At 40.1% G+C, this 27,847-nt stretch overlaps 1 protein-coding gene across 1 annotated transcript; it reads left to right on the forward strand.

Moving 5' to 3' along the window:
* Positions 1-26,479, forward strand: slc2a13a (solute carrier family 2 member 13a). The gene is made up of 10 exons (XM_030785058.1): positions 1-535; positions 4,477-4,636; positions 6,252-6,460; positions 15,774-15,879; positions 23,956-24,119; positions 24,307-24,427; positions 25,193-25,318; positions 25,609-25,727; positions 25,826-25,978; positions 26,253-26,479. Exons 1-10 carry the CDS (start codon positions 1-3, stop codon positions 26,477-26,479), a joined length of 1,920 nt encoding a protein of 639 aa, XP_030640918.1.
* Positions 26,480-27,847: the final 1,368 nt, after the last annotated feature.

Below are 27,847 nucleotides of genomic sequence, written 5' to 3' on the forward strand. Positions count from 1 at the left end.
ATGTCCCGAAAATCAAGCGACAATGACTATAACCTTCGTAGTATGAACAATCTCATGGGGGAGAGGAGGAAGAAAGTGAACGATGATGGAGAGCGGAGTCTTATCAAGGCTCCTTCAAATGCAAGTATTAATAGCCAGGGAACGGCAACCGCTACTTCCACTGGGGACTTAGAGCGAGCCGCTCGTAAACAGTTCCAACAAGATGAAACGCCAGCGTTCGTTTACATCCTTGCTGTCTTCTCAGCTCTTGGGGGCTTTCTTTTCGGATATGATACAGGTGTGGTCTCCGGAGCACTGCTTCTACTTAAGAGGGAGATGAATCTGAGTGCTCTATGGCAAGAGCTGCTTGTGTCAAGTACTGTAGCCGCCGCGGCGTTGTCCGCCTTAGCAGGTGGATTTCTTAACGGAGTTTTCGGGCGCAGGGTGTGCATCCTGCTTGCCAGCTTCATCTTTTCCATCGGCGGAATAGTCTTAAGCTCTGCTACGAATAAAGTGGCTCTTCTGATTGGACGTCTTATAGTAGGCTTGGGACTAGGTAAAGTCATTCTCTTATTTAGCTTGTGAGATAAAATTAATGTGCTTAAGTGAGTAACTTGTCTAATTTTTGATTTATTGATACAGTGCACATTGCCCACATCCCACATTTCACACAAGATATTATGAAAATAACAAATATTTGAAAGAGTTGTTACCTGCCATCTTACTAGACTTCTGAGGAGGTCAAAGAACTTCATTGTAATTGCATCACTATCTTTCGTACAAAAATTCAGTTTATATTAAAGCCAATCAATGCCAATTGGTAATATCCCATTCCAAAAGAACAGGAAAGAAAGAAAAAAACGTGAACAGGGGAATTAATGAATTTAGAGGTGAACTGCAGGTGTTCAACAGAAGCATATGACACACAGTATTTGAAAAGTTATTCATCACATTGAAGTGTGCCAGGAGCAGGTAATGGAAACGTACTAGAAAATCATGCACAAAACAATTTGCGTAAGTTTAGCCATATCTCGGTGGATCTTCATGTTCCATTTATACTGTATAATATATAAAAAAGGGACAAATAGTTTTCAACCTCTTCACCAAAATTAGGTTAGTAATCAGCTAGCTAACATAAAATTACCGAAACATGCTCCTCAAAAATGGTGCTTGTCATATTTTTGAGCAGTGCAGTGCAACACCTTGCCACCAAACACATTTAAATGCCACAACCCACAATTCTGAGTAAAGGAACAACATATTATTTTGGTCTCTTTTTTTGTTGTTGCTTTTATTTTGAGGAGAAGATCTTTGTAAAACATTCTTATTCTCATTTCTAATGCAGTTGGGAAACCCACAATGGGGTAACATGTTGACAAGGAATTACAACTTTAATAAAATGACATTGGCTTGCACGAAGACTAGTTAAAATTAGGACTGTTTTTCCTTCTGTATTTTTATTCGCATTGCTTAAAGTGGAATTTCTTAATCACAAATTGTATGCAAGGTCTTGGACTTTGATCAGATTTCAAGCTGTGATCTTTCACTTAGCCACAGAACTATTTTTAGAGGTTGCAATTAAGATGATGCTCCTGGTTTTAAGTGGCAATGAGGAGTGACAGATGATTTGCACTTTTTTTGTGAAGGCTACTACCTGGTCTAGTCTGGAATGCCTTGAATCATCGAAAATATAGTGACTCAGAAACAAACAATAAATGGATTCACAGAGATGTATTCAGTGGTCAAACCATCCTGTTACTTAAGGAGCCTGCAGAGTGTGTGTTTATATTTGTATGTTTGTATGTTTGTATTTATGATAGGTATTGGGACATGATTTATTAATGTGGTGTTTATTACACATTAATAATTAAAGCTGGGGCTAAGCAACAGTATCATAATTGCAGGCTTCCTTCTTCCACTCTCACATTTACCTTAGAGGCAAAGAGACTATAATTAGCATGATCTTTGTGTCTAATTAGTCCACATCTTGTTTCCACATTTTAATTGTTTTGTCCATGTACTTCACAAATCTGTTTTAATCAGCATCACAGCAGTTGTGATGCAAACCTGTGGTGCTGCATCACAACATTGGTGAGTAAGCTGCATTTCCCAAAGGTCATTCCTGCCATACCTTCCCATGTTTGAAGTTGGGGCATTTGAGTCCAATTATTTGTGTGGTGACCTTTGTGTGAGCGCACAAGTGACCAGTCTGAAGCCAAACTATGCCTGTTTTTTACATATGAATGAGTGACCTTTATACAAGCACATTGTCATGATTTGGCATAGCAATATCATGAAGGCACAGTAAAATAGACTAAATTATACCAGAATGACTGCCAGTCATTAAACACTTAATTGCTACAAGACACTGTAGCATTCAAGCAATGTGTCATTACATTATAGTTATTACAACTGGAATATTTTAGTCTTAATGTTCACAAAAAGTTACATCTTCAGCTAAATCACAATCCTAATTAGTTGGAGATATAATCTAATCAGAATTTGAGTGAGGTTCAGGTGCCTGTAGATTCTAGAGTTCGCTTTCTGTTGAGTTTCTCTCTGTGTCCTAACTGAAAGGATGCTTAAAGGTCTGGTTTAGATGCTGCTGTCCTTCAATCTCAAGTGTGAGGCAATTAGAGAGGTGTTCTTGGACTTTGATGATCTTTTTTGGTGACATGTTCTTGGACTTTGATTCTCTGTAGGAGGTCAGTAACCAGATTTGACTCTTGTGCCAGACCAGTAAACAGAGCTGTCAGTGTCATTTACTGATTAGAAGGAAATGATCACTGCCCCACCCTCCCCATCTTCACTACTGCTTTAAATAGTCATTTCACATGAACAAGTTCTGTCTCACAGATAGAATTACTCTTTCTAATGTGAAAATAGGGATTTTGTAAAGTGAACTTGAGATCGCAACAGTGTATCAAATCATCTCCCCTTAGAGTGTTAGATTTGTTTGTATGTTTAGTGAAGATATTAGTGAAATAGAAATAGTATTTGCATAATTAACTGCACACAGACGTGCCCACTATGTTGCATGAAGTGAATAATACTATGAGAATTAGGCAGTGATGTCAGTGTTGATCTACAGATCACTAGGGCCCTACAGGCTCAACAGCTCCTCACTATTGTAACTTTAGTCATGTTCCCATTAACTTCTATTCGACCTGCACTCATTTTTATATTTTTCCCTCTCTTTTTCCCTCTCTTTTTTCCCCCAATAACCTGCAAGTGAACGAACAAATAAATAAATAAGAATGCATAAATCCTTTACATTTCTTATATTAAATTGTGAATCGATTTGGCTTCACATACCTTTAGAATGCCATGTGGTTCAGAGACCTAAGATTATGGTATGTTTTCTGTTTTTTCAAAGCCAGCATTTCTTCTCTCTTTATACAACTGTTTCAAGCCTGATTACAGTATTTTTTGTTAGGGTCTGATCTGGAAATATCTCGCTCTATATGAATAGAGTTCATACTTTCGAATGTCTAATGAAACACCAATAAAAGCTTGTTGTCTTGGAGTATTGATTAACCTCATCGTAAGGCAGGCAGTGAGGTGTTCCCATGGCAACAGGTACGTTGTCTACCGAGCAACGGGAGAGACAGGAAGCAGTGTGCAGGGGCTATTAATAGACTTTTATCGCATACAGTGATGTCGTGGCCCTTGTCAGATGAATCTGGGCAAACACATGTTGTTTGTTCTCTCGTGTAAATATCGTGGAGGCATTTGTTCTATCACAGCACAGTGCTCTGACTAACATCTTCATCCCAGGCCATGAGCTGAAAATGAGAGTTTTTGGGTCTCACAGGGGTTACTTTGAAGAGTATTTTCATAAACAACATTAGCATAATGGTATATCTTTCAGCTATAATTGCTACAGATGAACCTGATTGGTCCAGCTGCATACATCAGGGGTCTCACTTGACTGGCACAACATCAACATGGTCTTTGCTCTGGTACTTATCATGTCTGTTTCACAAGATGACCCAGACCTTTTTAAAAGACCTACTTAAGTCCATCCCTGGAAAAAAGACACACTGTCAACTTCATAGTGTTCTTTTGATTCATGATGATTTATCACAAAACGCTTTGCTGGAGTGAATTAAATGTGAGTTACTGATTGCCCTGAGGTGCTGCTTGGTGTTGTGTTGTGCTGTCCATCAAGGCCTTTTTTCAAAACGAAAGGACATTGTCTAAAGGTAGCCTTTTTAATCAAGCTGAAAATCTACTGGAGCAGTTTTCTTTGTGACAAATCATATCTATGGCTGGCATTTGGCCCTGCACCTTGCTCCCATAATATCTTAATATGTTCTGATCACACACATAATCCTTTTGATGTTAAATTAGGGAATCTCAGCAGATGAGTTGTCTTCTCAATCAGTACCATGAAAAAGGGAAGGCAGAAGATTTGTGGCTTTGTCTTCCCTTATGTTGTCATTCTCTCTCTCTCTCTCTCTCTCTCTCTCTCTCTCTCTCACTTTACCTGTCCAGGTATTGCCTCTATGACTGTTCCTGTCTATATTGCTGAGGCATCACCACCCCATCTGAGAGGCCAGCTGGTCACCATCAACACCTTATTCATCACTGCTGGCCAGTTTATTGCCAGCCTCATCGATGGAGCCTTCAGCTACCTAACTCAAGGTGGATGGAGGTATGAACAACATGTCTAATTTGTGTCCAAAGGTTTCTGTGAGCTTCAGGACTCTCTACTGCATTAGACGTCTCTGATCCTCGTGTCTCACTTCATACAGGACTGTTCTACTGAAGAAAATTGTTTACGATTATTGTGAGGCAGTGAGTGGTCACTTTGTGTCACAGGCTTTTTCTTGTTTGATTTTGCTTTGCATTCATCTTGCACAGTATTGTGTTTCATGAGAGCATAATGTGAATGAAGTTTTCAGAATTCAATTGAAATGGTGAGTCACACTGAAATAGATGTGTCTACAGCGTGGATTTTGCTACAGAGCTGTGATGTGAATGTAAACTAACAGGAGAGCATCAGACAAATGTTATCCCAGACAGAACAGTTCCCTTTGAACCTTAATCAATGCCACACAAATAACATTATAACCTCAGCCAGGAGTATTGTAGTTATTGGTCTTTGCTTCTCCTTCTCAAGAGTTAAGTGGACATTAGCTGTGCCAGGAAACGCAGCACCATACCAGCAGTCTAAAACCTTAACCATGGGAAATAAACATTCAGGCCAGCCTTTCCTCTGGCATGCACACCCATACCCTCGTCCACTTGCTGAGAACAGACTGAAGCATGACTCATCTGATAATATTACTGTTTTCCACTCCTCTGTAGATCACTGCTTGTGTAAGAAAGGGGTTTGTGTGCTACAACCTGATCATAGCATTCTTCTCTTTGAGGTTCTTAGTGGATGGGCAGCCTGCTTACAACCTAAACTGATATTTGAAGTCATCTCACCCAGAGTTGCTCATCTGTCTTGCTTGCTTGTGCACCCACATCACAGAGTATACACCTTTGACCTTATTTCACCTCGGTTGATGATGTCATTCTATCAGACTTCCGTGGCACCATTGCCGTAGAAATTCATCGCCACTGGAGGCCTACTGCTCCTTTCAATTTAGATTCCACACTGCTCAAACACAGCTGCAGGACTGAGATATACCGGTCTACTGAGAGTGTGTGTGGGGTGTCATCAGTATGGTCTGTAAGATTTGTCACCTTGACTCTTCTGTCACACTCTGCTCAGGAAAACATCTGCTCTGTATTTATTATTCAGAATATCTGCAAATTTTAATCTCCCTCCACATTTGTAACATTTACTGGGCACAGGAACACGCTGAAAAGATAAGATCTGTCTATCTAAATGTTGCATATGATTCATCTGCCTCAGTGTCTAGCATGAGTCCTAAGGCCCACCCCACATGGTGATAAGATTTACTGCTTATCAGTCTACCATCCTTATAAAGGTTAAAATTTGATTTATTAAGCAAGACATTTCAATCACAAATGTGATTTAGTTTTCATACATTCTAATATAAACTATGCAGATTTTCACTAGTTTGGCTCATTCCAGTTGATTTTCTGTGAAATGACGATGTTTTTGAGATTATCGTTATTTTTCAGTTGAGCCATGAATTTAATAAATTGTTCAACTGTAATTATTTTTAGCAAGTGGTACATTACTATAAATCTCAACTGAGGAGTAGGTGCAAGAATGAATGATACAAAATATTGCCCTGCTATCTTCTAAAGCCTCTCACAGCCTGTCTTACAGTGTCTGTCCCTCTGTGCAGGTACATGTTGGGGTTGTCCGTGATGCCTGCTTTACTGCAGTTCCTAGGGTTCCTCTTCCTGCCGGAGAGCCCACGCTGGCTCATCCAGAAGGGCCTGACTCAGAAAGCCCGCCGTGTGCTCAGCCAGATCCGTGGTAACCAGAACATCGACGAAGAATATGACAGCATTAAGAACAGTATTGAGGAGGAGGAGAAAGACTGTGGAGGAGGTGAGAAATAAGTCGCACACACATATACATAAACACACACACTCACACACACACACACTCTCACACACACCACAAACTCTCACACTTCCATGTTGTTGTCATGTGACTGAAGAAGAAACACATTTCATATTTGTTTGTCCTAGGTCTGGTAGTGTAGCCCATGAAAACCAAACTAAACCAAACCACACCAGACAAAAAAGAAAGTCCTGAAGGACAGCATATGGCAGTTTAGTTCAAAGAGCTGCATGATATGAGAACAGTGTAAGGAAAGCTCAGAAAATAGCTGATAAAGGGAGAAAAGGGATTTGTTAAAGTGGGGCTACGCTTGCCATTGATTTGACAACCTTGACAGAGAGCTCTATGGCAGTGGGTTGGAGGGCCTGGTAGATTTCTTCTTTGTCTTTGCTCTCAGTAGGTGAAGTAACCCACTGTTTGTTATATCCTCCTCCAGTCCGTCAATTTCCAAGCAGCACAGCCACCATGTTTTAGTGTAGCAGGCAGCGGGAATTACAGTGCAGTGGGGCATTATTATGTGCGAAGATGGGTTGGAAAATGAAAATAACTTGAAAATACATTTGACCATGGTGTCTCCAGTTTTTCGTAGACTTGATTCTTGCTGTAGCACCGAGTCAAGAACACCACTGTTCAAAGTAGATGTTTGATCAACCAAGTGTGATATTAAATGGAGTAAGCACCTGTTGCAGCAGTTGTATCATCAGTGTCCCTAAAGTAGAATACGGACGTGGGATGAGTGATATCATGTGTTGTAAAGATGGATTAACTGATATGTAATTGTAAATCCAGAGAAGTCTTTTAAGTATATTCTACAGGAAGCGGGGATAATGTCATTCCAGTGGATGAGAGATGAAAGTGTTTGGTTGGCATGAGGTAAAAGACATGTTAATATGGAGGGAGGAAATTGATCAGGCCTACAGTTATCATGTGGTCAGAGGCTGCCACAACCACACAACTTCCCTTTTCCTATAGCTGTCAAATACGCCAATCATTCCCTGAGAAAAAAAGTGCGAGGAGAGAGCAATATGTTTAGCTTTTTTGGGCTCTATTTCCCTCATTTCCTCAGCTGTGTGAGTTCGTGTGTGTTGTTTTGATCTGGAGCACCTGGGCTCTGACTGTGCTGAAGTTCAATGGTTTGATAGACTGTACCAATGCGTCGTTAATGACTGGGTTTCTATGAAAACTGTGAAGTGATACTATTCCATCTGTTCGCTGTAGTGATTAAAATGGCAAAAGTGAAACGCGCTGCCTCAGAATAGCAAAACAAAAGAAAGCAGAGGTGAGAGAGCGAGAAAAGAGAAGAGATACAGATGGAATAAGTAAATAGGGAAATAAAGACCTCATTCTCTCTTTCACAGCTCATTTGTTTGAAACAGAGACGTAAGGGTTCACAGGAAGGTGATTGACATTAATACAACAGATGCTGCCATGGTTATATTCCTCGCATTGTATCTTCTAAAAGTCTTGTGAGAAAACGAAAATCATCCAAAAACCCTTTAAATGACTGGCCACTCCTAATTTCTAAAATTTAAAAATGATTTCTCATAATTTCAGAAAACAACAAACGAGTGGTTGTCTATAACATTATTTCATCACAAAGATCAGTTTCCAAACAAGTGATTGTTTTTTGGCTTTTTGGTGAGATATATCAGAATAAATGTTCCAAATTTGATTTTTCCTTCAAGTATGGGTTGATGTCTGTTGTACATCTCTGATATGTGGAGGAGGTAAGAAAGCATCCAGTGAAATATTACTACATGCATGGACATTCATCTCGGTGGGAGACTCCCCCAGTATTAATAACATCTCTCCGTGAATGAATAATTTATATTTTCAGATTTCATGAAACTCTGCTGGCGGAGGTCTGCTGAATTCAGAGTGCAATGACTGTGTGTGGTGGAAGAGTTTATGTAAATTTACAGCATTTACATACAAGTATTTACCAGTATGGGGTACCAATCAGGATCACTAAATCAGTAAATCAGTGTGCAGCTAAGATTATTCTGTACGCATGTATTTTTTTGTGAGTGTTTTTACAACAAATGTTTGCCAGACCATTTCATTTGTCTTCTGTGGGTTTTTCTGACAGGCAATATTTTGCCACTGTTGAAAGTATAGCACATTTTCAACACCCCCCCCCCCCCAAACACACACACACACACACACACACACATATTAGTGTTCTGATTTCTGCCTATTATTTTACAACAAGAGGGATTTTCAATTCTTTTTCAGAGTTCAGCATAAAGATGTGGGATGCGTTGTCCTCTAATTCTGCTCCATTAATCTGGTTTGATTGAATGTTTCTGTGATTTCATTTTGTTCCTCACAGTGTTTCCCACACTCTAGAGAGAGACATCCTAGGAGCCAATTTAATTGGTTCATCATAACCTATTTAGTGATCAAATCTTTCATAAAATGTTTTGTTTAAAACATGGGAAACTGTGTTATAAGCAGTAGGAATTGTTCTTTCTGATCAAAGCCTTGCTTCATGCACTACAGGGGGGATATTACAGCTCACCATGACACTGAATATTGCCAACTCAATCTTCTGACCTTTTAGTCTGTCTATTAGACGTGAACCAAAGACAGAGACAGCTATTACAGGAAATATCATACAGCACAGATGAAAGCATAATGTAGGAAGATTGGAAAAGAGCTGTTATTATATATTGTAAATTAGGCTGAGGAGCCTAGTATATAGAGTTCATATGACACTGTGAGGGACCCGTATAATGTCTTCCCCACTGTTTTTTCCATGACTACACATACAATGTTTCTATCAAATTGTTTGGCACATCTGAATACATGTATTCATTCTGCTATTCAGACTTTAGCCCAAAGCCTCCGGCTGGATAACAGTGATTCACGTCTTTAAAAACATGAAAGATTCTCTTTTTTGATGGTGAGTGTCTAGTGAACACTAACAGATTACAGCTCGAACAAATTTCCTTGTATCCAGACATGGTACAATGAGACATTCATTATCATCTCAAAAAATGATTTTGACTCACTTGTAGATCATCATGGGGAGCACGTGTGAGTCTTGTGGACTGTGCTCATTAATAGAGAGAACTTCTGTTTTTTTGTCAGACACTACAGTTTCTCCCTGCCCAATCTGTCTTTTTTATGACACACACAAGGGCATCACAAACAGTAGAACCCCACCCCCCACCACCCCTGGCCCCAAACTAGTGCCTCTGCCAGTGAATATTAAACAGATGTGTGGCAGGAGGCTGTTAATTGCAATGACTGATCAGATTTATTAAAGTACAGTCCACCTGTAATGGCTGGTAAGCTTGCGATCTCTTACCAGAGATAGCATCATGACAAGCTAGGTGGGGTATGCTTCGCTTTCAGAAAGGGTTTTTTTGGAGGTTGTGTGTGATTGGCAGATTAACGAGGAAAGGAAAAATATATGGTGTCATTGGGTTTTTAGAACGTTGCTTTTTGAGGAAACTAGCCCATTATAAGTTTCACTCAAATGACTGGTGTGGAGTTTGTAGATTCGAATAGAAGGAAGGTAAACCAAAATTTACATGTTTAAAAGTATGAAAGATTATCCAGCACTGAATATGTGGATCTCTCTCTCTCTCTCTCTGTATCTCTTTCTCCCTTTCTTTCTTCATTCACATATATTTCTTTCTAGTATCTGTCCTATGCTCTTAGAGTTTACCCTCATGTTATGTGTGAAAAGATGGATGACATTTATTTCAATCTCACTGTGCATTTTATCTATCTCCACCAAATATAAAATGTACGCACTTGTAAATCAGATGGTTAGATGTCTGCATGATCCGGTGATGTCTGCATGATCCACCTTGTCTGCTTTGATTGAGACGATCAATTTGTGCATCGATTTTCTTTTCCACCTGTTTTTGAATCAAAAGAACATTGTTTTGATATTCAGGAGACTCTCCCTCTCTCTCTCTCTCTCTCTCTCTCTCTCTAGCTCTCTCCAGCTCTCTCTCTTTCACACCTTTCTCTGCCTTGCTGTTTCTTGATCTCTCCCTTTCCCCTGCTTCATGTGTCTAGGCTTTGTCTCAGTATGTTTGCTCTTGTGTAAAATAGAGCCATTATGGTTGTTCTGATTGTGAGAATCGGGTTGCCCGTCTTATTCCCGCCATATTTTTTCACTGAACAGATCTGAAACAGTCGTAGAAAGGCTATGAGACAGCCATAGTTGTGTCAAGTGTCTTTAAGTATCATTCAATTCAATTTTGAATTCCATTAAATCTTATTTGTATAGCACCTTTTTCAACAGACATTGTCATAAAGCAGCTTTAGAGGGTACTGGACACCCCAATTTAACCTTTGATTTTTTTTTCAGTTATGTTTCCAGTGACAACAACCATGGAATCAATTTTTGCATCTCTTTGCAGTCTTGGAAATTTTTTGGTACTCTCACATGTCTCTCTCAAATAGACGTGTTTTCAATTCAAAATGAAGAGAGATTACTGCAGGCACTGTACTTTGGGTACAATAAATGATGTTGTTGCACTTCAAATGGTTCTGTAAGAAGTTCATTACTGTTCTACTGTACTTTGAGATGTTGATCTGTCCATGACTTGTCCTTCAGTTCAGAAATAACATTCTTAGTAGTATTAACGTATTAATCATGCTTTCTCTTATTTATGAGTGTACAGAGCCCTGGGCTTCAGTGTGTGTGTGTGTCCTTTATTTGTTCTGTTTGTTATGGTTTGTTGAATTTTTTCTAACCTTACTGAATCAAAGCACTAACATACTCCTCTGCTTCATGTAACTCTTTTTTTCCCCCCATATATCATCTTTTCCTAAGGGTGTCTTTATGCTGTCTTTGTATCACTTTACACTTAAACACAAACTCTTCTTATGTCAACTTGTTGTGTCTCTGAGAGCTAAGAGTCTATCTGCGATAGCTAAGCGATGGTGCCTAATAGCTGTTGGCCTTTCTGTCAGTCAAGTTCCAGCCCCAGAATCAGAGCCACCATCGTGCCCAATTTCAGTCTACTGATTTCTAAGAGTAATGGAATCAAAGGATGGTCGTGAGATTGTTAAGTGATGAGAGTAACAGCATATCAAAGCTGCAACCTCACTGATTAGATGAGAAAATAAACCATGAAATGACAAGTGGGGAAAAGAGAGGGAAAGAGCATGTATATGTGTAAGTGACGTTGCTTGTGTGCATCACGTCTCCTAAAGAATTTCTTTCCTCTATACATTTTGATGAATAAAAGAGGCATAGAGGGAATGTTGGGGAGAAAGAGAGAGAAAAAGGAAAGAGAGAGCTGAGTGCTGCTACTTCCCTGCAGGTTTCTCTTTTACGGCTTATTAATATTAAATGAAAACCCCAGCACCGTGGTTGCTTTATCATCATCCACTCTCCTGTGGGTGTCAGCACAGCCACCCCAGACTTTGCAAATAAAGGCGCTCTAACCGTGCGTGACTGAAAAGAATGTGTTGCTCAGGGTTGCGCTGATTATGAACAAGAGTTTCTCAGCTTGTTACGGTGTTCTATGCATTGCTAAAGTGCTACTGCAATGAGGTCTGGCTTTTGTTTCAGCAATGTTGCAGTAACTTGGAAAATTCTGTGATATAACAGTTAGAAACAATGGTCCCTTGTACATATTCTCTGACTTAAAATGTTGCATTCCCACGAGGTCAAAGATTCATTGTTGTAACCCATTCCAGTTTACACATTTTATACATGTCCTTTTCTTACATCTTTTCTCCCTCTTCTTACCTCCCTTGTTTTATTCTCTTTTCTGTCTTCTCCTCCTCATCTGTGGAATTGCATGGGGTCTTTTCTGTCCTCTAACGGTACATCTCCTGTTCCCCTGTGGATGTCTGTATCTGCACTCCCAGCGGAGACAGCACACCATCATCACCACATAAAATGCTTTTGTTCATTGGTTCAGTGACTCACCAGTGTCTGGGGGCTTCTGTGCTTTAAAAATGTCACTGCCCATTCACAAATGTATCACTTCAGATGAAGTTTGGTGGTTGAATCTATGTGGTCTCAATAGTGCAAAATCACCAGTCATTTACCCTCAAGTTTCATATACAGATTTATAGGTTAGAGCTGCCACTCTTAAATAATTTGAGTAGAACTCAGTGAATGGGAAAATAATAGTGAATAATTGAGCAACTGTTGGAGAGTAGAAAGTAGTAAAACTTCAATGTGAATAGGTTGAAAATGCTGGTTTCAAATAAATGAGTGGGATGCTGACCCTTCTCTTAGTTCTTTTACATGGCAAACAGCAAAACCTTAACAAGACAGAAGGAAAGCAGTGGTTTGCAATGCTTTGTGAGGTGTCCTAAACACTTTGTTTTCAGTCTATGCATGATTGGACATAGTAACAGTGAGATGAGAGGAAAAGATTCACAGGAAGAGAGATTCTCAGGGCCAGGATGTCTATGGGGAACAAAGTCTTCAGACAGGAGATAACAGAGAGAGAAACAGAGACACGGAGAACGGGCTAAAGATGAGATCTCCTGGGTGCGTCTGTCTGGCTGGGCCTGGCTCATGAATCCTAGCAACCAATGGCCGCGGGTGCCCTCAGAGAGTGGCTCAGCTGGCGGGGCACTTCTGTGAAAAGGGAGGCTGCTGGTGCAGAGCCATACCCAGAGAGGAACTTCAGGATTGAAGTTGGATTAATATTGGCAAGAGCAAGGCTGGGAAATGAGCCAGTTTAAACCCACGCGCAGTGGAACAAGCTAATTAAAAATACATTCATTTCAATATTTCTACATGTTTGTTATTCTGTTTATGTGATTTTCCTCCTCTCCTTACGCTCCTCTCTTCACACAGTGTCCCTCCCCCAGCATGATGTATGGCGTTGTTTTTATGTATGAGCCATTGCTTTGTTTATAGTTAGTCAGACCCTATGTTTCATTACATAGGAGTAGACACAAGATGGTTCCTTCTTGTATTCTTATTTGATAATTTAGTTGAATAGTGATTATTACGCTGTATTTGTTCGGACCTAATCAAGGATTAGACTGACGTAATCCATCAGGTAATTTTAATAGTCAGTCAGTCTATGAATCAGGGTACTGCATGAGCATAGACGAGTTGGCTGTTCCCTGTCTCTGACTTTGAGTGAGTGTAAAGTAAAATCATTGATAAAAATTATTGATTCTATTTGTTATGTTTTTTTTTTTATTATTGTCCATCATAAAAATCATGTTAGCGCTTTTAGATGTGAAAAACAAGATGTTTCGATGTGTAGAATAATTGTCCACTTGAAAATGAGGTCCAACTAGGGGAAAAAATTGTTGGAAGAAAAAGAGCTAGTGTCACTAGGATGTGAGGTAATAGGGGATTCCGTTTCTTCAAAGATCAAAGGAATAGAATCGCCTTGTTATTTAGACATAGAGTTTACCACTAACACACAATGCACACAAGTGTCCATTCAGGGATACATATGACCACTGCACAAAGGCCTTCACACATTTAGGGTAATACCTCACATCAGGCATTACAGTCAACAGGATCAAAAGCCACACATGGTATTCAAACAGAGGCCAGGAGTTGCCATGGAGATGAATAGGTGTACACCTCGAGTGAACATCCGATGGGACGTGCATATAGTAACTGGTAACACAGCTTCTGTCAGGGGTAAATTCTGAGCATGCAGGGCATGTCCATCCTCGTAAATTGTTTGTCTACAATCCAAACATGAAGTAAAGTTGGTCATGTCCAGCCAGTGTCCTCATTCATTGTGTGATTGGATTACAGAGGGGCCATGGCAGTGCTCAGCCACCTGTTAGGAAGTGGGATTGCGCGGCCGTGGGAATGAAATTAGCGCTTCATTAAAAGAGCCATTACCTCCAAACCCAGTTCATTGGGCTTCATGAATCTGAATTTGGACAGCTAATCAGATAAGAGTCTCCTGCACCCGTCTACAGGAACAGACCAATCATCTGTCACTATGTTAATTCTCAGCCAGTTGTTGTGAATATGCGACTATAACAAGTCACTTCCTCCATCAGCTGGGCTGTTTTAATGTCTGATTACACTGAGGTTACTGTGGGCCTTTTCTTTAACACCTTTGCCCCATCTGTATTGTGGAATCATCTGCACCTGGGAAATCCAACTGAATAAATGTATGAGTGAACAAATATGTGAAAAAGGGAAGGAATAACCACATAAATGAATTCTTAACTGAATAAATATGGTCCCCACTCGTAATATTTGATTATTTTTGACCTTGCCAAGTTAAACTGATATAATGATTGAATTAAAGATCTTTGATTTTGATGAATGAATCTCTCCCAATATTGTTAATAACTTAAAATCAGGAATGTGAATACCCACTGAGTGTGAACCTTTTAATGCATCTCTTTTGAGGAGCTCTGTGCTAGCTGGGATTTTCCTCTTCATCCCCATATTGACAGGTTTTCTGATAGCAGAGTTGGCCAAAAAGCTTGCCACTCACAGCTGTTACCCAGAGTTCAATGGGCTTACAAAATAGAGTCCTAAACTCATATGTGTCATGACACTCCACCTGGATGGTTCTGACTTTGTTTAACTTTATATTCACCTGCTTACCACAGCACTCTTCATGAAATGAATATTGCAAGTCTTCATTATTGCTGATGAAAACTACCCTTTATCATATGCCATTAGCGTGTTTTTGCTCGTAGATGTTTAAACACTTTTATCTGCCCACCCTTTCATGTTTTTCTGTCCAGGATAAAAGGCACTCTGTCACGAGAATGCACTAGATACTAAAAAATGTTAAATTAACTTTGTGACTAATATGTTTTTTACTGTTAATTTAAATCAACACCCAGTAGCCCTCACTAAGAGTAAATGGAGTTATGAAAGCACCAAATAACAGTGCCTTCCGTCAAGTTACTCAGGAAAACAACACTCACAAATTTGTTGTGTAGCTGATTTTTCCAACCAGTATGACTGAAAATCTGTGAGCATTTTTAGATTTAGTAGGACACTTGTAAACAACAACAACAACAACAACAACAAAAAGAAAAACAACAACTTTGGTCTGTACATTTGTTTTGGAGGGTGGCAAAGTCCAGCAGCCCAGAGTGGGTCATTATGGGTGAGCACAAACTAGTGTTAGTGCCGTACAATTTCATCCACTGATAGTATATTGACTTAAAGATGAAATACTTTACCAGGACATACTGTCCTTTACAGATACCTCTCCTTTTGTCTGTTAGTAATCACGAGTACTCTACTTGTGGTCACTGTGCATGATTTTATGCTGAGTTGCTCAAGCCTCTAACAAGATGCCCCTGGTAGGCACATAAAGTCTCTATCTCTCTGTCCCTCTGTGTCTGTCTCTGAAAGGCCCTGTGATCTGGCGCATTCTGACCTATCCACCAGCTCGCCGCGCTCTCATCGTAGGCTGTGGGCTGCAGATGTTCCAGCAGCTCTCTGGGATCAACACTGTCATGTAAGTACCAAATGTGTCAGCTGTAGAATTTACCAACATATTCATTGTGTAAACCACCTCAAAATACGTCAGTTAATTGTATGACAGCATGAGCTTGTATTGTTTGCAGATTTTTTTTTTTATGCCACGTATATAGATATGTATTTTTATGTAAAACTCTGTATTGGTTATTGCTAGCCTTTATGTTTCAGAGGTGCTACTCAATCTTCATAACCTCTTGTTTTTCTGATCCTGGTGACACCAAAGTATTTTTCAAGCATTGTAAACAATCCTGGGATATGTGGTGTTGCTAGGCAACGTCTCATGGTGCAGCTGAGAATATTTGTGTGAGTTAGAGAGAACGAGAATGAGAGAGTCAGAGGAAAAAAGGGGAAGAGAAATAAGACCGTATGTGTGTTTACTTTTCCTCAACTGTCATTTCGAAGGGTGACAGGTCTTGTCAGACAGCAACTAAGATGACATACCCAATCAATCAAATGTGTTGTGCTCTGGCATTCACATGTGTCAGAGGTGTCAGTCAATCTGTGTGCTGCTGGTCCAGATGGCTTATGGAGCACAAATAGAGTTTCTCACAGCGACTGCACAGACTAAGTCCTCTCTATCCTCCAGCGATCCAGTGGCGTGTCGTCTCAGAACAAGCATCTTATTTAATGAGCTAAACAGTGTTTACTCAGATTAGTCTTATCCTGTGTGTGTGCTTGTTTAGCATTTGCTTCAGTGTTTTGTGAAATATGCATATAATGTGAGATGTCAAGCTCCTGTACTTGGGAGCTCTGTGAACTGTGTTGTTATTGGATGTGCTGTCAGTCCAGTTGGCTTAGAGAGATGGACTCATCGATATCTCTCATGCAGCAAAAAGTTTCTAGGGACAAGTGTCGATTTTTATGTCAGTTTGAACCATCGATTTCTTTCAAAATGTGAACATAGCCATATCGTAATCAACCCTGCAGATGCCCCATTTCATTTTTTCTCTGTCTGGCATTGAAATGTTATAAAAAAAAAAAAAAAAGCTGCCTGCTTCCAAACTGGAGTGACATGGCACTTTCACCGAATGTTCTGTCTCTTAACAAAATCAAAAATAAAATCTGATACTGATTATCGTAACACCTCCACTCCTCTGTTTCTCCCTCTCAGCCTCCTTTTCTCTGTTTCTATGTTTCCATCTCCTGTTAAGAGCATCAGAGCAATAAGAGGAGTGATGAGAATTAACCCAGTGTCTTGTACGTACTTGGTCAGCTTCTGAATAGAACTGCTGTCACTTACTGCTGATGGCTGTGTCACAATTAACTCTAAAGGTTATTGGCCTCATTTACTCATATTTGCTTGTTATCTTTCAATTACCTTTACCATGGGATCACTGAGATAATTGAGTTACATGGAATGCTTCGTTGTTAATGGCCTTTTAGAATAGTGATAGTCAAGTTTTCCCCTTATCACTCCCACGCTGCCCCGTTCAGAAAGGAGACCTAGTGACCGGTTGAGCAGGGAGGCCAGTATAATGAAGCTAATGAGGATGTTCATCCTAATCAACACCATCCTCTCCTTTTGCTTAATCCCCCGAATAGCCATTATTCATGTAGCTTAATTGCTCATGCATTTCATTCTTGTGTGATAATTGCCATGGAAAGTTGGAAAAATATTTTCCCTACCTTCTTTTTTATTTATTTATCTTTTAATGTATTCTGTTTTGTTTGTTTGCTTGTGTTTATTGTTGTGTGCGATATGGTCGCCCTCTTTGGCATTTCAGGCCCGTGTTTTTGAGATGATTTGATTTGGTCCCTCTGCAGACCCAGCAGGATGAGCTGCTATCTGTGTTTGTAATGGAGACAGATGGGCACTAGTGTCAGAGACTGTGGCCATCAGTGGCACTGGTGCAGACTGGTGTCCACTGTATGTGTTCCCTGATTTGACACTGATTATATGTGTCTTTGACTCCTGTGGCTAGCACTCTTTATCTGCATTTTCATGCATCTGAAGTCTGAGGACAGTTTTGTGTTCATGAATGAATGTGGTTGCATGAAATATCTGGTCTGTGTACTTCGGAGTGATGCTTCGTGAACATGTTTGGCATAGACAAGAGAAAGCATCCTGGCTTTACGTAATTTGACTTTGTTTCATCTTGTTTTAACGCGACTCTGTCTGTGTCACTGCACGTTGCCAGGTGATTGTTAGGGAGAACAGGGCAGAGAAGTTTGCCTTGATATGCTAAGTGCTTCACTGTATGGAGTCTCTGTGTATTGTCATGTTACTGTCTGATTTTGAGAATGTGGTAAGAGGATGGTGTGTGTGTGTGTGTGTATGTGTTGTGTTGGGTTGTGCTGTGTCTACGCTGGATTGTCTCAGTATTTCTGTGTATGTGGTTCCTGTGTGACTGAATTGAATTGAATTAAGGCAGATTTCTGTTGTTTCAGTGTTGCTGCGCAGCATCTGTGTGGCACAGCACTCATTCTCTTTCATTAGTGAAATAGGTCAGTTCCCGTGGGAGCAGATTCTCTCTCTGTCTGTCTCTCTCTCTCTCTCTTTCACTCTATCTCTCTGTCTATGAGTGAGGGTCTCTCGTATACATTAAAACTAAGCACCTCAAAAGACAGGGGAATAGAGGCTGCATTACTCAAGAGTTTCTTATATCACTTGATTCTCTGCGATAGGGCTCTTTCCTTAAAGCAGAGTTAATAGTGGCATTGTATTCCTGTAGCATGTTGAGTCACTGGTGTGGAGAACACTTCTGGTCTGTCAATTCAGCTCGCATCTAAAAACTTCCATATTCCAAGTGAATACAACTCCATGTCTCTAATTTAGTAAAGACATCGATAAAACATAACCTTTTGCATTTAGTAGCCTTTGATGTTTCTAGCCATGCTTCAGCAACAAATAGTCATAGTTAATGCTGCCACTTTTTCATAGATGCATGCAGCATTTTAAGAAAATATAGTTCTTGTTCAAACTCTTCTTTCACTTCACTGCATGTTCATCCACACTTTGGTGAAACATGTGTAAATGTCAAATCCAAAGAGCATGATTCATGTCCTTTCAGCTGAGGTGAGAATTAGACAGTGCGAGGGGTTTAGATGAGGATGGGTGGCCAGTGTTAACTTGCTAGCTTCCCAGAGCAGAATTTGAACCCACCAATAAATGTAGATATTTTGTCTCCTTCTCACAAGTCAACTCTGGTTGTTGTTCTCAGTTTGCAAGACCTGGGATAATATTCATAAGGCATCTCAGAGTTTTTTTTCCCCAGAATCATGCTAAAATGAGTAAAACCACTAATAAACATAGATATTTTATCAGTAATTTCCCCAAAAGTGATTTTTTTTTTGTGTGTAATTCTCAGTGTGGGTTTGAAGCCAAGAAATGGCTTTCAGTGTTGACATATATCACTCATTTTGCCATGTAATGCAACACCATATTAAAAAAATATAGAGAGTTTCCAAAATATTTTCAAAAGCGTTTTGTTGTGTGTGCACCTGTTGGTTCATATCCTATTTCTGCTCATTTAAATATATTGACTAATAAATGTGAAACTTCAAATCCATCAAACTCTTCTAAGTAATGATTGACCAGCTTATTGTAAGAAGAAAAATAGAAAAGAGAGAATTACAGGTTTCAAAGTGATTTGTTTTACAAGGTTTAATGCTTAATGTGCTGTGAAGCAGTTTATAGCTCTTAAGGTTTCATACTCATCTTTGAGAGTCTACAGTGATCTGGGCTTTTAGACCCCAGCCTGTGTCAATCGTGTCTCTCTTCACCTGTGATGTGATTTTACCCAGACCCTGCCTTTTATTCAAATCCCCCTCCATCTCTGTTTCTTCCTTCCTTACATCTTTGTTGTCTCTTCTACTCATGTTGGGAGCCTGTGGTGAGAATCCAATTTGCCACACGGTATTTAAAGGATTCTGAAAACGCTTCCCATTTTCAGTCGAGATTCAAGGCCATTGCTCACCTCAGTGTGCGTTCACATTTGATGGCTCTTATGTAACCTCCACAGTTGAACTGCCACCATAAGGATTCAGAGGTGCAAACACACTGGGAGGTGACTTTCAGTACAGCTGTGGAGAAAAGAGTACATTAATAACTCTGAAGGTCATCTCAAGCCATTTTTAATACTAAAAAACCTTTTGGTTATTTTTATGGTTCTGGTTTTAAGCTTTTAAAGTGAAAGCTCTGTTGATGATTCAGATACAATTTTCAAGTAGTCATTTAGGTTAAAAAATGCATTAAAATGCATTACCTCTGTTTTTATCAAATCGATCCAGTCACTTTACACTTAATTTGTTCTTCTTTTTGTTCAGTTCACTTAAATGTACTTCACACAAGTGAATATATGAAGTATAGTTTTCTTGTTGTTTTCTTGTGTCTCACTCTAACCTTCCTCTGTCCCTCTCCTCATGCCCTTGGCTAATTTGTAAGGTGAAGTCAGAGGAGTGGCAGTGAGACTAAGTAACCCCTAAGGTGTACTGTCCATGCCTTTTTGAAGAGCAGGTCTACAGCCAGGTCTAATTGAACATCTCTGCAAAGTGCCCTGGCCTGCCACGAGGTGAGTCTTATTAAAAAACTGGTTGCCATGGTAAGGAGGCACTAGAAACAGCTGACTGCTGTGGCTTCTTCTCTCCCCGAGGAGAGGACTTATCAATAGAAAGCCTGGATTTCTTTCACACCTGTCCACCTTTAATCCAGATTACCACTGCAAGATAATGTAGCTTGTTATATCTCAGCTTGTTACTATGCTCTGATATCTTTTAACAATGCGCTTTATTCAGTTTGGCCAAGGCACCCAGGAAACCAATTAGCGTGCTTTTTCAGAGAACAGACTTGTTGAGAGCCATCGTATTCACAGTGCTGCACCCTCAAGACTTGAAATGTGAGGCTTTCAGCAGTTATTTCAAGTACACTCACACACTGAGGTCAGTGATCGAACATGGGCTCTTCAGTGCAAGCATGTCTCCGCATACGTCCATGTTTGGAGTGGACAGTGACTGTGTTAATCTGCACTGATCACAAGATGGATACTCAGTCCACAGGCTGCTTGGTCAGAATGTAGCATTTCTCTCATTATTTTGTGGAATACACAGAAATTAAACTGTTTCTGACAACAGCTCCCACAAGACATACTGTCAGCAACACCCATTGGGAAAAAGAAAATCCATCACAATCACCTTCACCCATAATAAGAATGAGAAAGAAATGCATTGAACAGCATCCGAACTTGGGCAGCAGTGAATCTGAAGGCTGTTTCCACACCACAGGAGTACAGTGTGGAAGCACAGAGTAGTAAGTGGATGCATCAGAAGAGATTTGTCAAATACTCCTGTCAAAGATACAGAAGAAGCTGTGGGCAAAAAAAGTCTAAAACAGCTGTTTGACACAGCAAAGAAACTGACAGGTAAATACCAAAAAACTTACAGACCAACTCTAGACAAAAAGTCAGTCTTGCTCGCAACAAGAGAACCTACTAAAAAGATGGGCGTACAACTGTGAGTAGGTCCTTAAATGGGTTGCTCCATCAGATCCACCTGTCAGTCCAACAGCACCCATAGATGTGCAAGGAAAGCCAAGGAAAGAGTCAGTGAAAAAAGTGACCCTCCTGGAAAAAAACTTCAGGCACCAATGGGATCCATGCAGAGGTGATCAGATCATATATTAACACATCCAGAGACACAATACACAAGCTGAGTGAGAGAGTCCAGCAAACAAACAGGTCTTTTGATCAAGTTCTCTAAACTTCTTACTTCTGTCATTGCTGGGGAAAGTCTTCAATACAGTCAACTTTGAGAGGTTTAAAAGAACAGCGGTTGCCAATCCTAGAGACCAAGAAACAAGGCCAATCACAAACAGGCCATAAAGCAACTCTTTTTATCAGTACGGAACAGTCCACAGAGTAGCATTCATCTCAGCAAGTTGAAATTAAGGAAAGTTTAAATAAGCTGAATGATAAGAAGTTGTATACTGCAAAAGAAGTTAGCTAGAGAAGCCCTAAGCAGAGCGTAATGGAGGGCAGTTGTCAATAGCCTGGGTTCTATAGTGAAAGACAGCTCTAAATTAGAAAATGAGGCAATAGCAATGAAGGTCTTTTCAGCAAGACGCCACTGAAACAAACATTATGCTTAAACCCAGGTCTATCAAGACTTCTCCAGATACTGGTCAGACAGTGTGTTTTCTGTGGCTTACTTGCTGACAGCATACTTGCTCTCTGATTCATTCCTGTTTACCCAGATCATCTTCAGTGGATGATATGAGTGTGGATGTTCAGAGTGTGCTGGCCAAGACACACGTGACGTATCTGTTGGCATGCTTTGGAGTCATTCTTAAGGTTTAACTATGTTCTGTGTCTTTTTGTATTTTTTTATACTCAGGGATAGCAAAGGCATTGCTCATCCATTTATATCTTCCTTGTGATTACACACATTACAGGAAAATGACTAATACTGTTGACTAAGCTAGACTCCTTCATGTTTGCTTTCCTGTTATACCCCTTAGAAAAATGCTGCGCATCTCTCTCTAATGTTTGTTCTCTTTAGGCTGGTGGGTGCATTAGAGCTGATATGATGTGGCATTTTTGTGCCCATTTTGCTTCTATCACTGCAATTGGGGAGATGAGGAGATACAGCATCAGACTATGCCAGCACTGGCCTCCTAATCAGGCTTATTCTGTGGGTAGATAGAGGCACAGCAGGTTTTGCAAGAGGGAACTGTGGCAAAGTACTTTTAAACCCGCTGCTCTCAAAATCAGCCATCTCTGTGTGAGCTTGTGCATGCTGTTATGGGAGAGTACATGGCGAAGAGTGGGACTGAAATCAGCTTCCTTTGTTTTCATCTCTGCATGGCAACTCAGCACTTGTTTAAAAAAAAAAATGTTTTCCTCAGATAACTTTTTACTTTTGGTTATTTTTGTTTATTGGCACAGTCAGCCTGTTAGTAACAAGATGCGCACTGTAAAATAAAAGTGACTATAGTAAGTATAGCTACTTGCGCATCCTTGAGTTTTTGATATGTTAATAGCTGTTCAGTGGATGCCAAACCGGTAGCTTGCACCAGCCCATGTATCAGTGGATGACTATGTGTTTCTGAAATGAACTATGAACATTTCTGAAAGAATTAGTTTGAGACACCCAAATCTAGTCTTGTTTCTCTAACAGTGAGATGTGTTTGTTGCTTTGCTGGGAATGATCCTGAAAAAAAGAAATAGAGGAAAACAAAGTGCGGCTCTGTTGTCCTGCCCGAGTGTTTGCGAATGAGAAAGCAGGTATTCTCTGTGAACGTCTTAAGAAGAGTTTTTCCCCTCTGGTTTTTGTCTGCGTGAAAACTAGTCTGTTTGGTGGCCTTTTTCTAACTTAACCTCAGATATTGCCTTTATCTGAATCTGACATATATTGCTGATCCATGAGTGGGTGGGTGTGTGGCCATATAACTTTTATGAGTGTGTTTGTCCAACTGGTAAAATGAGAGTGGCTTGTGGATACACTGGTCAGCTCTGCCCGGTGTCACGAACTGTGTTCATCATGACTGGTGTGGGCACTAAACAGTGACATGGCCTTTTGTCCAGTGCCTGGTCACACAGATGAAGGAGGGAGTTCAGAGTAGTGTAGAGCCTTATCAGCTCTGGTGGAAGAGAATGACCTTAAAGGAAACTTGTTTCATACAGAGAAGCAGCACTTTAATTACCATGGCTGGAGATGATGTATTTAAGTGTACTAATGGGACCAGCCCCTGATTAGTTGACTCTCAAAGGCTTTGATGGATTTTAGGGAATTGAGGGGCAGCGATAAGAGTTGTTACTTAATCCCTGAAGATGATGCTAATAAGATAACTCAGCCTCTCTGCCACAGTGTCCTAATGACACAGACTAATACTGAGGATAACACAAACAGTGACATCAAATCATCAGGTCACTGGTCACATTACAGCACGTTTCCAAACTTGCTCTAGTAGTAGTAGCATTGGTCATTTGTTTAGTAGCATCAGTCCTTTGTTATTATGTGTAAGAAGACTGAGGACATTTGAACTGGTAAATACTGTGTTACATGGTCATATCCCATTAGTCTGTGGCTCTAAGGTTGTACCGTGTATCTCTTTTTCCAGGTACTATAGCGCCACCATACTGCAGATGTCAGGAGTGCGAGATGACAAGATTGCCATTTGGCTGGCAGCAGTTACAGCCTTCACCAACTTCCTTTTCACTTTACTGGGGGTGTGGCTTGTGGAGAGAGTGGGCCGCAGAAGACTAACTCTGGGGAGCATTATTGGTGGGGACCACTCTCACACAGAGTACACATCATGTTTCACCACATGAAACTTGCTTGCTGAATTTGAAAATTAAGACAGTTTGAAGCACACATGCAGAATAGTGAAAAACAGGTGAAGGTTTGAAGATTATTAATTATATTCTGTATGAGATGTGTATAGTATCTTTTGCTCCCTGTATCACTGCAGGCACTAGTCTGAGTCTGTTACTGCTGGCGATTGGGTTTCTACTGTCTGCACAACACTCCCCTCCTGTCACTCTTCATCCAAATGATCCATCTGCGCCCAACACCAGCTGTACAAGTCACTTGTGAGTCCTTTCAGAAATGCTTCAGTTCGTCCACCCATCATGTCTGTTCATATCTACATAATAGAAACATCTGTTAACATCATCGTATACACTAGTTGAGTTATCATATTGAATAAACATACAGGAGGTATTTTGATGCATAATGAAAGTAAATTTTCTGTTGGTACATTGTGTCTTTAGGATATATATATATATATATATATATATATATTCTAGATAACACTAGATACTATATAAGACTAGATACAGCTGATTCTGGTCTCTGAATGCATTGTTTTAGGAAGTATTACCATAAAAAGTGCTTCTATTAGCACTTTTTCTATTTGGGGTCTGCAGCTTGTGAAGGGTCTCCATACTCTTAAGGCATCTCTAATAGAAACCTTATAGTGAGCTACGATCCATACTCTCTTTGTCTTAATTTACTTTCATGCCCTTGTTCCAGCCAGCCCCTGTGCCCACCTAAAACAAGACAAGTTCATTATCCATAATGGAGTCGAAATGACTCTGCTGTCATCTTAACAGTAGTCATATCTGGGTACAAAACATTTCTCTTTTTCTGTATTTCTGAATGCTGCTGTGCTATTCTAGACAACCTTCCACTTGGCACTGCTGCCTTGTCCTGCTGTACAATGCAGAAAACAAAACCCCATGCTTTAACACTTGGCCACAGGATACCTGATGTTATGAGTTGGGGTGAGTTCAGCATGGATAGGCTTGCACAAGTGTGCTAATCTCCAGTCATCTTCATTTGACCTTCTGTTCCAGGTCTTGTGAGCCCTGCATGCTGGACCCAAGCTGCGGGTTCTGTTATCGAGAGAACAGTACAGCAGTGTTCGCTTCCTCCTGTGAACCAGTCAATCCAGCCTCCACTGAAAAGGCAGCATGGGGTCGGTGAGTCACAACCAGCAGGTCAGGGCACCTGTGCAAGTGTGTACTCACTCTCTGGCATCCATATATCCATATCTTCTGGTTGTCATGTTCATCCATGATGCTAAACTCAACTAATTTAGGTTTAGCACTACTGGCATATTGTCATACGTTTGTTTTGCTGCTTATGGAGCAAAGATTTTTCAGAGTGGCATCTCTATAAGCTGTTACTTGTTATATAAGGTGCAACACCAAAACATTTCCTAGAAACTGAATATTCACTGATATTAGACACATGCATTCTGGCTTAACAGGTGTTCCAACTCAACCCAGGCAAAAGATCAAACCTTTTGGGCTTATAACTTCTGCCCCACTTCTTACTCTTGGATAGTCCTACTGGGTCTCGTATTTTACCTGGCATTCTTCGCCCCTGGTAAGTGGACCAGGTTTGTAGCATGCTGAATATTGCCTCTTTTCATTGTCTTGCACATAAAATGGGAGCCAATTCTTCTTTGTCTGGCAACATTATAGGAATGGGCCCAATGCCCTGGACAGTCAACTCAGAGATTTACCCTCTATGGGCCAGAAGCACAGGAAATGCCTGTTCGGCCGGAGTTAACTGGACCTTCAATGTGCTGGTCTCTCTGACTTTCCTCCATGTGGCCCAGTACCTGACCTACTATGGTACAGTGCTAATCAGTACAGGAAACTTATTGAGTCAATGAGCATGCACATGGTGTCATCGCATGGCGTAAACACTTAAATGACCTTTCAACTGTTATCATCTGACATTTTATACTTAGGCACTCATTCTTTTAACATATAAATCGATCATTGCAAAGTGGAAGGCTGTCAGTTTCACTTATAAATGATCCACACATATAAGCAACTAAAATTAAATTAGCAGGGATGCTGTATATTTACAAAAATATTCAAAGAATTACCTGTTGCATTCTAGGTGCATTCTTCCTCTACTCCAGCTTTGCTCTCCTGGGTTTCCTCTTCATCTATGGTTGCCTGCCTGAAACCAAGGGCAGACGGCTGGAGGAGATTGAGTCCCTGTTTGAGAGTCGACTTTGCTCATGTGGCGCCTCTGACTCAGATGAAGGCCGCCAGGTGGAATATATTCGGGTCAAGGGGAGCAACTACCACCTGTCTGACAACGATGCCTCCGATGTTGAGTAAAACTATTTTTGAAAACCCCTTCCCCAACCTTGAAACCCATTCTCCCAATTGGTTGGATGCCGTCAAGGGGACCAGAAGGTATCGATCTATAGCTTCATTTGATTCTGACATCAGGTCTGCCTCCAAATCAGGTTACCCTTTCATACATTCCACAGTTCATGTAGATCGATGTGAAGTGGGAAAGTGGGAAAGCACACAGACTCACACATAGTGCCAAGCTAATTTTTGTACAACACTGCATTGATTTGAGCTGTTATACAATAAGTTTACCTAACAGTTGAAATTTTACAATTATATTTAAATTTATATTTTGTTGTTAACAGTGTAATTAAATGTTAGACAGACACTGATAAATCACATGTCTGATATGTCTGCAGAGATGCTTAGCTTTTTTGCAAACGATTATCACTACTCATTAGTGTACACCCTGTCAATACCTCACATAAACCCAGGACACAGAATGGTTTAGTAAGATGTGATATGCATCAGATATGTTTTTTTCATTATCAGTGGAGGTGTAAAAAGTCACTGTTCAAATACCAGTATGCCTTTCTGTATAGATGAAGCTTGGTAAATATTCACCCATTAAAAGCCTGTAGTATATCATAAATAGGTTGCTATTAACATGGCCTCTGTATTACCTGGTCTAGTCTTTACAAGTTGTCTTCTTTCAGTTATGAAGGAACCCGTTTCTCCAACTCTGTGGAGAGGGATGGCGTTTTCATTGCCCCAAATTACACCTTGTGGTTGTTCACAACGCCATGCAAATGCTTCACTGTTTCACTACAGCTTTCACAAGTCGCTCCTGGTTTTTCACAGAAGGTATACAAAGTTTCATCACAACTGCTGAATTATTCACAACTGAAGTTTTGTTTTAATACTTAAGTTTACTTTTGTAGCCAAATTTTATTTTTTTTGTCTTCCCTTGTAGCCTTGTGTACAAATTCGTACTGCATATCTCTTGTTAATGTAACAGAGTGAAATACTTGTTTTACGAGTACTGTACTAGCCAATGTTGCATTTTATATTGTACTATTGTGTGACCATACACTTTAGTAGTCAGATACACATGAATTTGTGTCTAGCTGACCTGACAGTGATTAATAACATTTTGTGGCTAAAATTAAATTGTGTATTACATGTGACAAAAAGAAAGTTGATTGCTATTGTTAATTTGATAACACAATGCTCTTAAACTCAAACGATTGCTTTTTAACTCTTTTGTGGCCAGTGATAAGTAGGTGTTCACATCAGACATATTGTGTCACAATGTATTTATCATTTGCTGTTAAAGCAAGTAGTTGCATACTTCACAATGTGTGTTGTATACTGTATATTTACATAGGGTTATAATGAACTAGTATTTTT

This window comes from Chanos chanos, chromosome 1 (genome assembly GCF_902362185.1).
Source record: "Chanos chanos chromosome 1, fChaCha1.1, whole genome shotgun sequence".
Taxonomy (NCBI): Eukaryota; Metazoa; Chordata; class Actinopteri; order Gonorynchiformes; family Chanidae; genus Chanos; species Chanos chanos.